Here is a 15,346-nt window from a genome sequence, read left to right on the forward strand (position 1 = left end):
AAACATGGGAGGAAGAAAGAGAAAAAACAGAGGGACACAGAGAGAGAGAAAACAGAGGCATATGGGCCCTTTGAGGGGAGCAGAGGAAACAGGCATATCAGTGGCAAATGCCTTTGTCTGAAACTGAAATGGAGAATGTTAGTCATGGAGTTACAGCCCCGGAGTGTAAAAGGATCAGAGCACGACATACATCTTCCATAAACCATGGTATTAAACTAAACCTGGCTCTGGGCCTGGATATAGAACTAGTAAACAAATAAGATTTATATATTTTCTGAAGAAAATGTGAGTGGTGCTTGTCAGTGCAAAACTACAATGTTACTAGTAGGTGATTACTAGGCTAAACAGTTGCTAATATGTTCTAAATGTTTATATTATTTTGCTATGTGGTTGCTAGGGTGTTCTGGGTGGTAGTTTACTATTTATGGTTAAGGGATTAGAATAGATTCCTAATTCTAAGTATGAGCAACAAGAATAACCATAGCAAGCGCCGCTAATCATTGCCCTTAATGTCCACTCCTTAACCCTGTTTGAATGGTAAATTGCGGTTAACATTTACGTTGACATTTTACTCAGAACTCATTATGTTATATTGTAGATGATGCTTTTATTCCTTTCACCTCTTCATCTTTTAAAGTAGCCATCTGATTGTGATGGCTCAGGATCTAAGGGTCAGACATGTTAAAACCCAAGCTCTTTCTTTCTTAATCTATGCTCAATCTTTTCTTTCCTTAGGGTCGTAACTGTGAGATTCCCATTAACGCCTGCATCAGCCTGCCGTGTATTAACGGAGGCACGTGCCATCTCACACCTGGACTGGACGGGCATTACAGGTACATCCAGACCTGTACAAATTATATTTTGTCATGTTGAGTTGTGGTGCTAATTCTGGTAACATAAGTCTGAATGTAGCCTGCACAGTGTTTCCACTATCGCTATGAATACAAGTGTCAAAAGGATATAAATAATACATTTAATTTGAATGTCCTATGTTAAAATGCACATCTGGACAAAATCTGTGCATTAAAAATTTAAATCTTGTAATACCCCTAGACATTTGAAAGAAGCAAGAGGCAGGCAGATTGTTGTAATGGCACAATAAATGTCCCCTGCGCCCTATAAATCACCCGGCAACTTTGGTAATGTCATATTAGACCATTTTTGTAGGGCAGCCGCTTCACATCCAGAAGAAAACAGAATTGCACAATGACTTTACAAAAAACAGCTAGCAAATGAGCCCAGAGATTTGTGTGTTTTATGTGTCTGTGGGTGGAATATATCAGTTTCTGGCGTAGCCCCTGAGTGTTGGCAGCCAGAGGGCAGGGACTGGGTGGAAGGGTACAAACGGGTGTTGGTTCTGCTAAACGCTGAGATAAGTTTTACTGCTATTGCTCAACAAGTCACCATGGAGATGGAGGTTTATCAAACACTGAGCCTCAGTCACTGATGGGTCAGACCCACAAGACTTACGGATAGCAACAGAAAGACAAAACAACAGAGAAAAAATACATATATTAAGGGCTGCTTGGGATTTCAGCAGGTGATGTAGTCGAGACCAGCTCATTTGAGTTTGAGTCAAGACCGAGATCAGAAGAGGGTTGAGTTTGAGTCAAGACCGAGTCCTTGTGCTCTCAACAAGACAAGACCATGAAAATAAGGTCTTTGGTTTGGACTTGAGGACCAAGACCATGAAAATATGGTATATATATAAATAATAGGAGCATGTGGACCCTGTCTTACCTCAGACTCGACCCTTTTCTGGTCTCGATCTTTAGACTACGACACTGGATATATGAGCTCCATCTTAAAAGAATAACAGTGCTTCCATCATCTGCTCACCATCATATTGCTTGTTTTTTGGTGGAATGCAAAAGGAGGCATTTTGCAGAATATTAAGGCTGCTCTTTTCCTCAAAGAAAGTGCATGGTGACCAGAGACTGTCCAGCTTAATAGCTCAGAGAAGGACAAACCGTTCCATAAAAGTGATCCATATAACTAATATGCTATATTCCTTCTGAATAAGTCTTCTACGCTCACCTAAAGGATTATTAGGAACACCTGTTCAATTTCTCATTAATGTAATTGAATATCTAATCAACCAATCACATGGCAGTTGCTTCAATGCATTTAGGGGTGTGGTCCTGGTCAAGACAATCTCCTGAACTCCAAACTGAATGTCAGAATGGGAAAGAAAGGTGATTTAAGCAATTTTGAGCGTGGCATGGTTGTTGGTGCCAGACGGGTCGGTCTGAGTATTTCACAGTCTGCTCAGTTACTGGGATTTTCACGCACAACCATTTCTAGGGTTTACAAAGAATGGTGTGAAAAGGGAAAAACATCCAGTATGCGGCAGTCCTGTGGGCGAAAATGCCTTGTTGATGCTAGAGGTCAGAGGAGAATGGACCGATTGATTCAAGCTGATAGAAGAGCAACTTTGACTGAAATAACCACTCGTTACAACCGAGGTATGCAGCAAAGCATTTGTGAAGCCACAACACACACAACCTTGAGGCGGGTGGGCTACAACAGCAGAAGACCCCACCGGGTACCACTCATCTCCACTACAAATAGGAAAAAGAGGCTACAATTTGCACGAGCTCACCAAAATTTGACAGTTGAAGACTGGAAAAATTGCCTGGTCTGATGAGCCTCGATTTCTGTTGAGACATTCAGATGGTAGAGTCAGAATTTGGCGTAAACAGAATGAGAACATGGATCCATCATGCCTTGTTACCACTGTGCAGGCTGGTGGTGGTGGTGTAATGGTGTGGGGGATGTTTTCTTGGCACACTTTAGGCCCCTTAGTGCCAATTGGGCATCGTTTAAATGCCACGGCCTACCTGAGCATTGTTTCTGACCATGTCCATCCCTTTATGACCACCATGTACCCATCCTCTGATGGCTACTTCCAGCAGGATAATGCACCATGTCACAAAGCTCGAATCATTTCAAATTGGTTTCTTGAACATGACAATGAGTTCACTGTACTAAAATGGCCCCCACAGTCACCAGATCTCAACCCAATAGAGCATCTTTGGGATGTGGTGGAACGGGAGCTTCGTGCCCTGGATGTGCATCCCACAAATCTCCATCAACTGCAAGATGCTATCCTATCAATATGGGCCAACATTTCTAAAGAATGCGTTCAGCACCTTGTTGAATCAATGCCACGTAGAATTAAGGCCGTTCTGAAGGCGAAAGAGGGTCAAACACAGTATTAGTATGGTGTTCCTAATAATCCTTTAGGTGAGTGTAAAGCCATACAATAGCTTTGTTTTCATTGTCCTCCATAGTTATCATGGTGCATTTAAGCCATGTCTCATTTCGAAGGCGGAGTCCTCCGGAGGTTGCATTGCATTTGTCGGCCGCATTCGTCATTGAGGCTGCTTCATTCCAGTAAACTGACCACTACATTCCAAAGTCATTAAGAAATGACAGCGATTTATACTTCACTTAGAATAATAGTTACTGTTCCGCATATGACGTATGCAGCCGACAAATGCCACCTCCAGAGGACACAGCCTTCGAAACGAGGCATAGCTTTAGAGACCAAACAATGAGACATGAATAGCAACAAATGACACTGGTATTGCTGCAGGACTAAAGAAAAACAGTCTGGCAGGTCTCAGGGCTAAATCACTGAAACCCATGTGTTTTCTTTTGTTCTAACATTTGAAGTATTGATCATTGTCTTCTGCCTTAACATTCCTGTAGCTGTGTGTGTCCACCTGGGTATGAGGGCCAGCAGTGTGAGCTGAATCCTGATGACTGTGAAGACAACGACTGTGAGAATAACTCCACCTGTGTGGACGGCATCAACAACTACACCTGTGTCTGCCCTCCTAACTACAAAGGTACCAGTTTAACCTCATTGAACCAGCCTGTAAATGCACTCAGTGTCTCAGACTCTGATACAATTTTCTGAGTCATATTACCCTATTTGTCTGTTTCAGTCGTACCGCAATGAGGCCATTTCACTGGCCAGACTGAGCCAATTGCATTTATATCCTCCAGCCACAACTGAGGTGGCTAAGAAAACATTAGGAAACCAAAATAATATACATGTTAAGGCTGGTTGAGGGCAGTTTTACTAAACAAACCAGCTTTTGACAAAGGTTCTGACTCAGCGGATTTAGAGTTCAGCTGTTGTTAAAACTGTCTGTTCATTTCCACTTCTGATCTGCCAAGTGCTGAGCAGTGGCACCACTGCTCTGGTCCTCCCTTCTTTTCTGCCCTCCGCTCTTCTCCTTCCTCAAAATAGGAAGTGCAACTGCTCCTAGCGGGCCCTGTCATTATAACGGCATTCCTCTTTGCCACCTCCCCTGGAGCGGGTACATTTGGTGTGTAGAGAGTGTGTACTTGCTGCGGTCCAGGCCTGGCCACATCCATAAGCTTGTAGGGCACAAACAGCTGTCTGCTTAAAGGGCACAGCCTTAAACTGAGTTTTAAACCAAGAAAGAGAAAAATTTTATTGCTCAGAGGTTGATCTTAGTGGAGTTCTCAGTTAAGTTTCATGTAAGGATCAACTTTAGCTCAGAGGTTTCCCCTGAAAGTCCTAGGAGTTAGATATAGGAACTCTAGAGGAGACGTGTGGGATTACTGAGGTCTTTTAAAGCTAGAGTCTTCATTTGCTCCCAGAAACAACTGTGATATTTGAATAAAAATCTAATTTGAGACTTTTCTTGCATGCAGGAAGCTGGTGCTGCTCATCTTACTCTTTTTGTCTGTCATCTGTAACAGACTGGCTAGAGCTCATCAGCAAATATATTTGTTAGTACTTTCATATAAAAAGTGGAGAGTTGGAGATTTAATAGACTGGTGATGTTTTCTCTCCTTTTTAAACATTGTGTCCATTTACAGTTATACTGGGACTTACACTACCTTTCAAAAGTTTGTGGGCAGGTTTTATTTTATTTTATAGAAATTAGAACTTTTATTCATCAAGGATGCATTGAAATGATGACAAACAGTGACAGTTAAGTTAATGTTACAAAATATTTTTATTTCAAATAAATACTGTTCTTTCTATTCATTAAAACATTCTGAAAAACAGCATCAACGTTTCCACATAAGCAGCACATCATTGGTAATAATACGAAATGTTTCTTGAGCATGAAATTAGTATTAATTAGGATCATGTGACACTGAAGACTGGAGTAATGAATATGAAAATCCAGCTTTGTCACAGGAATAAATTACATTTTGAATATATCTATTTGAATTTATTTTAAAATGTAATTTATTCCTGTGACGAAGCTGGATTTTCATATTGTGAGTGTCACATAATCCTTCAGTGTCACTTGATCTCTAATATACTCATTTCACAATATTACTGTTTCACTGTATTTTTGATCAAATAAATTTAGTTTTAAATCGTACAGAACCCAAACGGTAGTTTAAAAGTTAGCAGACCATCAGAAAAATGTCCCAAAATGTCATTATCCAAACTATGCAAGGCAACGTTGTTTCAGCCCTCGTTTAATGTGGTCAAGTCTCTTAAGCATTCATTCCTTCTCCATTGTCATTGTATTTCTGTATCTCTGTGTGCATTTTAACAGCTGTTGCAAATTCTACTGAAGATTGTTCTGTATTAACCTCAGTCTGTACTAGTCTTACCAACAACATTCAGATTTGATTTAAAACTCTACAGCCTGAGCTGTTTGCCAGATCCCAGCCTGTGAGGTGCATGCAGGAAACACAGGCAGTCGTGTGTGACCTGTAGACACAGACTGTACTGATTCCCTGAAGAACACACACAGTTGCTGCAGAAAGGGGTCTAGAGGAAATTGGCCTGGCAGCAGACCACCTAAACCTCGTCTCGAGGGCCGGAGCACAGAGAGGGTACATCTGTTTCTGAGCGGCTGCTGCTGTGCCATGCAGCCAGCAACACCAACACAAGTGTGCTGGACAGGAAATGCTAGGAATCCGGGTGAATGAGTACAGGGATGTGGAGTTTGGATCAGACCTAGCACTGCCTGTTGCAAAGCCGGACGTCCTACAGCAGGTGGACGGGAACAGGCAATGTATTGAAGGTTCTGGTTGGCAGTGATTTAGTGCCTTCGATTGGACCCCGCTGAGCTGAGTGCTCAAGAAAGACTTTGCCATCACACAAAGATGTGTTTTCAGTTGAGCCTGTTGGAGAAAAGCCTCACAGTCTAAATGCTGGCAGATGGTGTGTGGGGCGAAAACACCTCAAGGAGGGTCACACATGCTGAATGTTCAGTCAAAGAGTTCCTTTAGCCAACTGTGAGCTTCACCCAGTAGAGGCCCTGAGTGTTTCAGCATGTGATCAAATCCGGACAACTGTTAGAGTGATTTGTTCCTTTTCTTTGTGTGTCTCTTAGGTGATCTGTGCGAGGAGGTGGTTGACCCCTGTCTGCCTGGGTTTGACCTCTGCCAACATGACTCCAAGTGTGTTCCTCTCAGTAAGGGCTACAGGTGAGTGCCTATGGGAAGTGGAACATGGGAAAACACAGAATATAGCTCATAATTCCACAGGAAAGTCAACATGACCGGCCTGTAATGAAATAATGGCCTATAGTTGTAGTCAGAAGTGTCATTATCACTACCAAGTAGCATTTAACTCACCTAGTGCCAGAGCTGCCTCTTTTGCTGGTCATCTCTAGCATTTAAATCGTTTTTATTGTTTTATTTTTCAGGTGTGAATGTTTGCCAGGTTATGTTGGCCAGCAGTGTGAGCAGGATTACAACGACTGTCTGGAGAACAAATGCCAGCACGGGGCTGAGTGTGTCGACGCCATCAATGGATACACGTGTGTGTGTAGGGAGGGGTTCAGGTGAGACACGTGCATTGTTCACACTCAGGTGTGTTTACTTTACCTATGTAAGGAACACAGCATAGACGTCTGTTGTTTGTTAAGCTGATTATAACTACTATAATAATTGACAGATGTAGAACTGATGAGAACCATTTTGGTCTTGAATAATAATGATAATAATGATGATAATAATAACTATTAATTAACATTTTTATTATTTTAAATAATACATTAATATATATTAGATATTATTATAAATGTAATTTTTTCAAAGTTTCAAATATTATTTATTATATAATTGATGCCACATTTTTTCTTTCTTTCTTATAAAATATCATTCAAATATAAAAACTACAGATAAATACTGATCCTGACATTTTTTAGCTGTCAATAAAGAGGCCATTTAATCAGGTACACGCACACACACACACACACACACACACACACACACACACACACACACACACACACACACACACACACACAGCTTCTGTTGGTGCTTTATTATATGCTAGTGTAGATGCACAGAAGATGAATCTCCTTGTGTCTAATTATAACACTGGCATGTATGTGTGTGCATGTGTGGCAGAACAATCGCTCTCTCCCCAGCATCCCTCACTCCAACACAGCTACTGATTAAGGGCCTGATGGTGTCTTGAGCCCAGCATTAATCTGGCTTACCACCCATCCTGACACTCTATCAATATTCTAACACCATCTTCTTCTCCTGTGTGAATTAGATTTAAGAAAGAAAGAAAGAAAGTTCAATTAAAAGTGCTTGAAAAATTGTGGTTACCCTTTATTTGACGGTGTCCGTGTTACAGTGTAATTATACATTTATGTACTTTGAGTGTAATATTAATTAACTACATATTTACTAAAGGGTTAACGTTAGGATTAGGGTTTGGTTCATGGTTAGTTGTATGTAATTATGCAACATTTTTAGCAATTAATATAGAAACTACATGTAACATGTATAACAAAGACACTGTAGAATAAGTGTTACCAAATTTGCTTATATATTCCTGTTCAATAATATACTGCAGTATTCAATTATGATTTCTGAAGGATCATGTGACACTGAAGACTGGAGTAATGGCTGCTGAAAATTCAACTTTGCCATCACAGGAATAAATTTCATTGTTAAACATATTCAAATTATTATTTTACAGTATTTTGATCAAATAAGAGCAGCCTTGGTGAGAATAAAATACTTTGAAAAAGACATAAAAGACAAATACTAATTATTCCGTACTTTTGACCGGTAGTGTAAATGCCTTATATCTCTATTTCCTTAGCGGGTTGTTCTGTGAGAATCATCCACCAATGGTATTGCTCCAAAAGACGAGTCCATGTGATCAATCTGACTGCCAAAACGGAGCCCAGTGTCTGGTCGTGGAGGGAGAGCCCGTGTGCCGTTGTCTACCTGGCTTCTTCGGCATCAAGTGCCATAAAATGGTCACAGTGCACTTCCTCGGCAAAGATACCTACGTAGAGCTCTCCGGCGCCAAGATCCGACCACCCATGCACATATCCCTCCAGGTACACCTACAACCACTTCCTGCAATGCTTAACAATAGGTCCCAGATCAGTTTCTGTAATATAGACTTAACATATCACTAGCCTCAGGACAGTCCGCATATCAACCAAACTCTCATCAGCGGCCATGAGAAGCGATCTGCCTCTCTGTCATCTATTCTAGGTCTTTTTTTTTTTCATCCGCAGTGCATGGTTTAAGCCAGCTTTGGCCTCTCTGACATTATGCGAATGTCACCTCTTGTCCACCTGTGTGAATAATTCCTCTCCTGAGGACATATATTATGGTAATAGAGGTTGAGCTGGGCTGTTATCCGTTGCAATCAGGGGTACTGCGTGACCGCTAGATCTGCTACAAATGAGCCTATATCTTCTCACTGTCGGGAGGGCACACTAATGTTAATTAAAGTAGGAGAAATTAAAAAGAGCTCAGTAGATGTTTATATCCTTGTGAGAAATAGTGCATTGGTTATACTCTGTGTTGCTTTCTAAACCAAGTCTTTGTCAATTTTTCGCAAGAAAACATGAACAATGAGGTTTTAAAATGAAACGGTGCATCTGTATGAACATTTTTACACTAATTTCAAACTGCAATGTTACATTGTTTGTTTATTCAGAAGCTGGGTCAATTTTTTCATTGTTCAGATACTCACAAACCATTCAGATAAGTGATGCCAGTTTTCAGGAATTTTCATAGATGATTTGAAAATTAATGAATTACTTAAAGGAACTGTGTGTAAGATTGTGGCCAACACTGGTACTGCAATCACTTTCAAATTACTGTAGAGCGGTGTGTCCCCTCCCCCTCCCCCCTGACTCGAGGTTGCCAGTTAAGCCCCGTTCACATTACAAGCGACTTTATCGCTGCATGTCGCCAGTGGCTGGCGATGAGGTCGTTAGTGGGCGTTTTCACTTCTGGTTGCCTAGGTAATGTTTGTGAGTGACATTCACGGATGTTACGTGTTGTAGACAACAAATCTGTTTTCTTGCACTACAAGCTAACATTTTGGAAGGTAAAAACTAAATATAAATGGGATCAGTACATAAAATGCATAATATTAAAGATGAATGAGAAACAGCGAGTGCCCTGTGCTATCGTGGCTATTTAACTGCAGAAAATGGGCAAATACTGGTATTTCTGAGTTCCCGAAACCATTCGGGCTCGGAGTCAGCACGGCGAGTACCACTGTATGTACAGAGACATATCATAAATTATTGGACAGTTTCTGACTGCTAAAATAAACTTCTCATTCATCTTGCCTCGTCAGACGCTGCACTGGAGAGTGACGGATCACGTTTGCTCCACTGACTTCACTCCTATTGGTTGTCGCTCGCGAAAGTCGCTCCTCATTTGCATAAAGTTAAACATTTCTCAACTTTGTCGCGTCGCCAGACACGCCCCATCCAGTCGCTAACGGTCGTGACCGCGCGTGTCGCCGGAAGTCGCCCGCTCCCCATTGAAAATGAATGGTATCGCGTCGCTTGGTCGCGTGTAGTGTGAACGTACCTTTAGGCTGCAGGATCCAGCAGGAACGTAGGCTGACATGTTTTTTATCTGCAGCTGTGGTATCTAGAGCAGAGCTGGCAACCCGGATGCCGAAACACTACTGAGTTTGTGATTGGTAGATAGGTGGAGGGTGGGGCATCAGGCCAAAACACAACATGACAACATCAACATCAGTTGAGGGCTGCAACTTCACTTTTAAAATGACAATATCCTGGCCGGACTACTGTTGTCAGTGATATAGGTATTTGAAATGAACATGATTTCTTAATGTCTAGTGACATATCATGGCCATTTTATGATTAATTGAAATACATTTCTTACATACAGCTCCTTTAAGTCATTAATTATGTAAATTGTTTGACGGAATCCAAATACCATGTGCACAAAGCCTATTCTAACAAAACGCATTTTCACTTTCCTCTAAATTTCCATCTTAATTTACCTTTGATTGTCAAAAAAACAACAAAAAAAACGGATTAAATATTAAATTGTTGTGTGGATTAAACATTTTGGACTTTTCCATTAAGTCAAATCTAAGAGAACGACATTATTTCATCTTTAGACTTGATGCCAAATATTTCAGAATATGTTACACTTTCGCTCTCTTCAGTCACATCAGACTGAGCGTGAACGGGCCCTAAAAGGCAACACGCAGAGGCTGGGCACTTGGGAGCAGCAAATATAGAAAAGCAATCAAATTAGGTTAATTTTTATTATCAGCGTTCTTAGTAAAACTGTGCTAAACAGAGTTAATGGCTTGGTCCTCCTGTGACATATTCACTGACAGAAACCGAATACAGGGACACATTAACTGCTCATATGCCTCCAGGCTATGAGTGTAAGCAGTCCACTCGATCTTAACTGATGTGTAGAGAGGCTTCTACACTCCATAAGCCATCAACTGTCCTCCCGTCCTACTGCTTATATATAAACGTGAGCTGTTTTCCATCACAGCTTGCTCGCAGGCGTATCGTTTGATGCCCTCGACTAAACAGGAGTTAAGTGCCAGGCCTACGGCGGTTCTCTCGGTGTGAATGTTGTGTTGAAATAGTGTGCTTATCGCGCACTCTTGATTGTTTTCTACATCCTTCTTTTACTTCTTCAAAAGTATTCCTGCTGTTCTCCTTCACTAATCTTTTGCTGTCTATTTCCCATTTTCTGCCTCTCTGACTTTGTAGATGGCCACAGATAAGGACAATGGCATTCTGTTGTATAAAGAGGACCATGATCCACTCGCCCTAGAGCTGTACCAGGGACACATTCGTTTGATCTATGATGTTGCCAAGTACCCCCCAACCACAGTGTACAGGTGAGCAGACACACACACACACACACACACACTATTTTAAGGCATCCTACACTCTCAAATAATATGTGCAATAAGTGTACCTTTAGGGGCACAATACTTTTAGGGGCAGTACCCTCAAAGGGACAACTCTGTACTTTATTAACCCTCAAAAGGATCATAGTAGTACCTTAGAAGGCAGTATTCAAAGGTACTAATAAGCACGTGTTGGGGTAAATACAACAAAGTTGTCCCTTTAATGGTACTGCAGGGAAGTATGATCTGTAGTTCTAACAAAAGCCATGAAGCTGTCAAAGGTTTTGACACATTTTACTGTACGCCATCCAGCTGACTTTAGTTGAAAAAAGTTTTTTCATGTGAGTGTAGGCTCTCTCGACATAATAGGTAGCATAATTATAATTATTACCCCTTAAGGCGGGCATACACTGTGCGATTTTCGTCCGATTTTGAGCCAAATTCTGACGACTCTTCTGTGCGACTCTTTTTCGGGTCGGGCCGAATTTCAGCTTTGTCGTGCGTCATTTGTCGTGCAGTGTTCGTGCAGTGTACAGGAAGAAACGAGAGGCGATTAACCTCTCCCGACAGGCAATCGGATGGTCGGATGAGTTTCTGGCATGTCAGAAATGTTGGTCGCTCCTCGTGACTATATCGCATAGTTGAAGCAGAGCTACGAACCGATTGCCCTAAACTCAAAGTTTTTTCCCTCAATGCGCCTGCGCGAAAACAGAAGTTTAACCATTTCATCTGCAGCAAGAAAGAAAATGAATAGAGGGAGATCTTAAAGTTCTTTAGCTCAAGCTACAAATTACTGTTGCTTACCTCCAGTTGTGTTGCAAAATGGATTAATCATATTACCCACGTTTTCCAAGCCACCTGAAATAACTCCAAGAAATAAAGCTGTTTTTAATTTTCATTGATGACTAATTATTGCAGTGTTCACACATATTATACACTGTTAATAATTTTAATTATATTCCTATAATTCATTGTAATTGACATAAATGTTTTAGACAATTTTCAAAGATGAGGAGCTCCTATGTGATATATATATTTTTTTTATCCACAGCTTAATTATAATAGCCAATCAATTTAATAATAAAAGTAGCCTAGGCCTTCCCTAATTATAATAATAATACAATAATAATAATAATAATAATTTAATACATAAATTGGAAATGCTAATCACTTGATATTGATAGCTGATGCTTGTTTTGTGTATAGTGTGAGCACATAAATCCTGAGCTTTGGCTTTACATCACATGCGATCTACTCGTTCAGTGTGAGTAGGTAACCTGAAATCACACAGATATCGCACGGTGTATGCCCGCCTTTAGGGTCCTTCATTTTGAAAATCCTTGAATTTTACCAATCCCAGAATGCACTATGCCAAACTCCAAGATGGTGAATGCGTTGAGGGGAATGTTGAAATTGAATTAAATTAATTCATTTATATGTGTACTATGTACACATGTTTATTTGAGTATTTCATTGTTAGCTTAGTAACATGCTATTGGCAGATTATTGAAATCAGTTGCAGGTCTCCAGTGGTTCCATTTCAGTTATGATTTTCCCTAAGAAGTCAGCTGCCTGTGTAGTTCACTAGGTTTTGTACCAACACAATCACACTTCTGTTCTTCACAATAAATAAACCCATACAACTAGCTGTTTTTGCTGCACCATAATCTAAACCAGTCTAATCAATACCACTCTAAATTATTTCCATACATCAAAAATACAGACTCATTCATCTTCCATAAAAATGATTGAGTTTCAAAGGAGGCACCCTGCTCTCATTCAGAATAGTTTGAGGTGAAAAAGGCGTGTTTGTGGGGACGTTTTCTCCCTGTTCTCAGGGAAGTTTAATCCCTGTAAGCTCATGGCACATCATAAAACCATATAGGAGCCCCGGGTTTACATGACTGCTTGAATCTGCCTCAGGCGAGAGCTTGCTTCTCTGGTCTGTTCCCATGTGAACGCTTCTGTGCTGCAGCCGCCATGATTTCTATGCTCATTGGAGCCCCCATAAACACAGAGCTCTTAGCCCTCACCTTCTGCCCTTTCAGCAGACAACTGGCTTGTTGAGTCTGGCGCAGATGGTGCCTGACTCCGGCCTGGTGGGTCACTGCGGATGTCATTAAGCTTGCACAGGCTCTGTAATGGGTTTCAAGAGCCCAGATTCAAGCTTTTAAATCCAGTCTACACACAAACAATGAAAGCCTACAGTTCCTCTGCATTCTTGTCTATGTCTGTTAAGAATGGGTATGTGGCATATATCAGGGTCTCCGGCATTTACGTCTGCAGAAGCAGAGTGTGAACATTTGTGACTGGCAGCTGTTTTAGCAGGCAGTAGAAGTGAACAGCGGTGAGCTGGGTGCCTGCCTGCCTGATGACTTCGTATTGATCGTTCCTGCTGCATAGGGCCACTCTTCCCTTCTGTCTGCAGAAAGGGCTGAATCGATTGCTGTATGAGGGAGTCTCAGCATGGAAAATAACATTTCAACCAGATTCCTTGTCTTTGCAGACCAAGGATGCATACAATTAAAATTAGAAACACCGGAATTAAAGGCAGGGTAGGCAGGTTTTTACTAAAAAACTTTTTCCCAAATTTGTTTAAACTGTCTTTATATACCAATACATAATTAAAATGTAAGTACTCTGAAAAAGAGAGTTTACAAATCGAGTGTCTGTAGTCCTCTCAGGGCTGCAATAAACACAGCTACTTACTCCATTCACTCCCACCCCCTCCCTTCTGGGCTCCTTCCAAAGCCACGCCCCCAAAACACATGAACGCGAGATGCCGACCACTCAGCTTGGAGGACGCGTTTGCCAGCGCCGAGCGGAGAGGAGCACAGTGCATGTAGTGACATCATGTCAGAATCACATGTAATAAAATACCTAACTTTATCATTATGAATATAAACAACTAACATGGCTGTTAGTACTCACTATCAAGCTAGCATATCGATACTGGTAAAGTTTAAAATATATTGAGTTTGATTCGGTAACGAGCTAGTAACATAAGGCAAAGCTAAAAACAGGTTGCATTGATATACGTTTTCCCATTACCATCAGTTACACTGTGATGAAGGTAAATTTCATGTAAGATTCATAACATATATACGGTGTTTTGCATGTAAGAGCTTCCACGATGAAAGCACTGTTGGCCGATATTGACTCTCGTCTGACTTCTTGCTTTATCCAAAGACTTTTTGGTCAGAGCCTTTTTCGAATACTGTCTTCCTTTTTTTGCCTTGTTTGCCTTCGCTGACTGTATATGCAGGTACTGGGAATTTTTACTGCTCTTTCTCTGCCATAATTGTGATTCTTCCTAGCTTCCGTGCCTCTTTGCCTCCTCGAGTCAAACGGGTGCGCACATGTGGGCAGCTCCTGTAGCAGCAGGGGTGGTAGCCATGGTAGCGAGGGAGAGTGACAGTCGCCCAGCCAATCATTTCATTCGTTCCGAATGGAAATAAGTAGCTGTGTTTATTGCAGCCCTGAGAGGACTACAGACACTCAATTTTTATACTCTCCTTTTCAGAGTACTTACATTTTAATTATGTACTGGTATATAAAGACAGTTTAAACAAATTTGGGGAAAAGTTTTTTTTAAAAAAAAACCTACCTACCCTGCCTTTAACAGTTAATTGTATGTATTTAGAGCAATTGCACTTTTTTGACATTTTATTTAGTGGAAGAAAAAGAGTGGAACAGACCGAACATACATTTCCCATATGACCTTCATAGCTCAAAATGTCTGTAGCATGGGTGCTAAAAACTAAATTATGACTCCAAAAACTTGGCTTTATTTTAAGGCCTTGGCATTGCCACTATTGTTCCGAGTCTGCAGTCATCTTGAAATGTACTGTCAGCTTCTTTCTTTGTAGGCAATTGGCATACAAGAACAGATATAATATATCATTAATTTTGCTTCCTTATCTAAACCCTGCTAAAAAAAAAAAAAAAACAGGAGAGATGAGCAGCACCATCTATGAACACCAGCACTTAACTCATGGGTGTCCAAACCTGCTCCTTGAGGGCCAATATCTTGCAAAGTATAGCTCCACCTTGCCTCAATACACGTGCCTTGAATTTTCTAGTATGACTGAAGTCCTGGATTAGCTGGTTCAGGTGTGTTTGATTAGGGTTGCAGCTAAAGTCTGGCCCTCTAGGCGCAGGATTGGTCATCCCTGGTTTAATGTGTCATAGCACATGTATTAA

The 15,346-nt window shown here is 41.0% G+C and overlaps 1 protein-coding gene across 1 annotated transcript in view; it reads left to right on the top strand.

Moving 5' to 3' along the window:
* The window catches only part of LOC308700969 (slit homolog 3 protein-like), a 69,172-nt gene that overhangs the window by 39,584 nt on the left and 14,242 nt on the right, over positions 1-15,346 (top strand). The window contains exons 20-25 of the mRNA XM_081382919.1: positions 736-833; positions 3,715-3,854; positions 6,345-6,438; positions 6,660-6,797; positions 8,078-8,321; positions 11,001-11,131. Of these exons, the coding sequence (XP_081239045.1) occupies positions 736-833; positions 3,715-3,854; positions 6,345-6,438; positions 6,660-6,797; positions 8,078-8,321; positions 11,001-11,131 (845 nt within the window). The remainder of the gene's footprint in view (positions 1-735; positions 834-3,714; positions 3,855-6,344; positions 6,439-6,659; positions 6,798-8,077; positions 8,322-11,000; positions 11,132-15,346) is intronic.

Source organism: Scardinius erythrophthalmus (genome assembly GCF_964197995.2).
Source record: "Scardinius erythrophthalmus genome assembly, chromosome: 13".
Classification (NCBI taxonomy): domain Eukaryota; kingdom Metazoa; phylum Chordata; class Actinopteri; order Cypriniformes; family Leuciscidae; genus Scardinius; species Scardinius erythrophthalmus.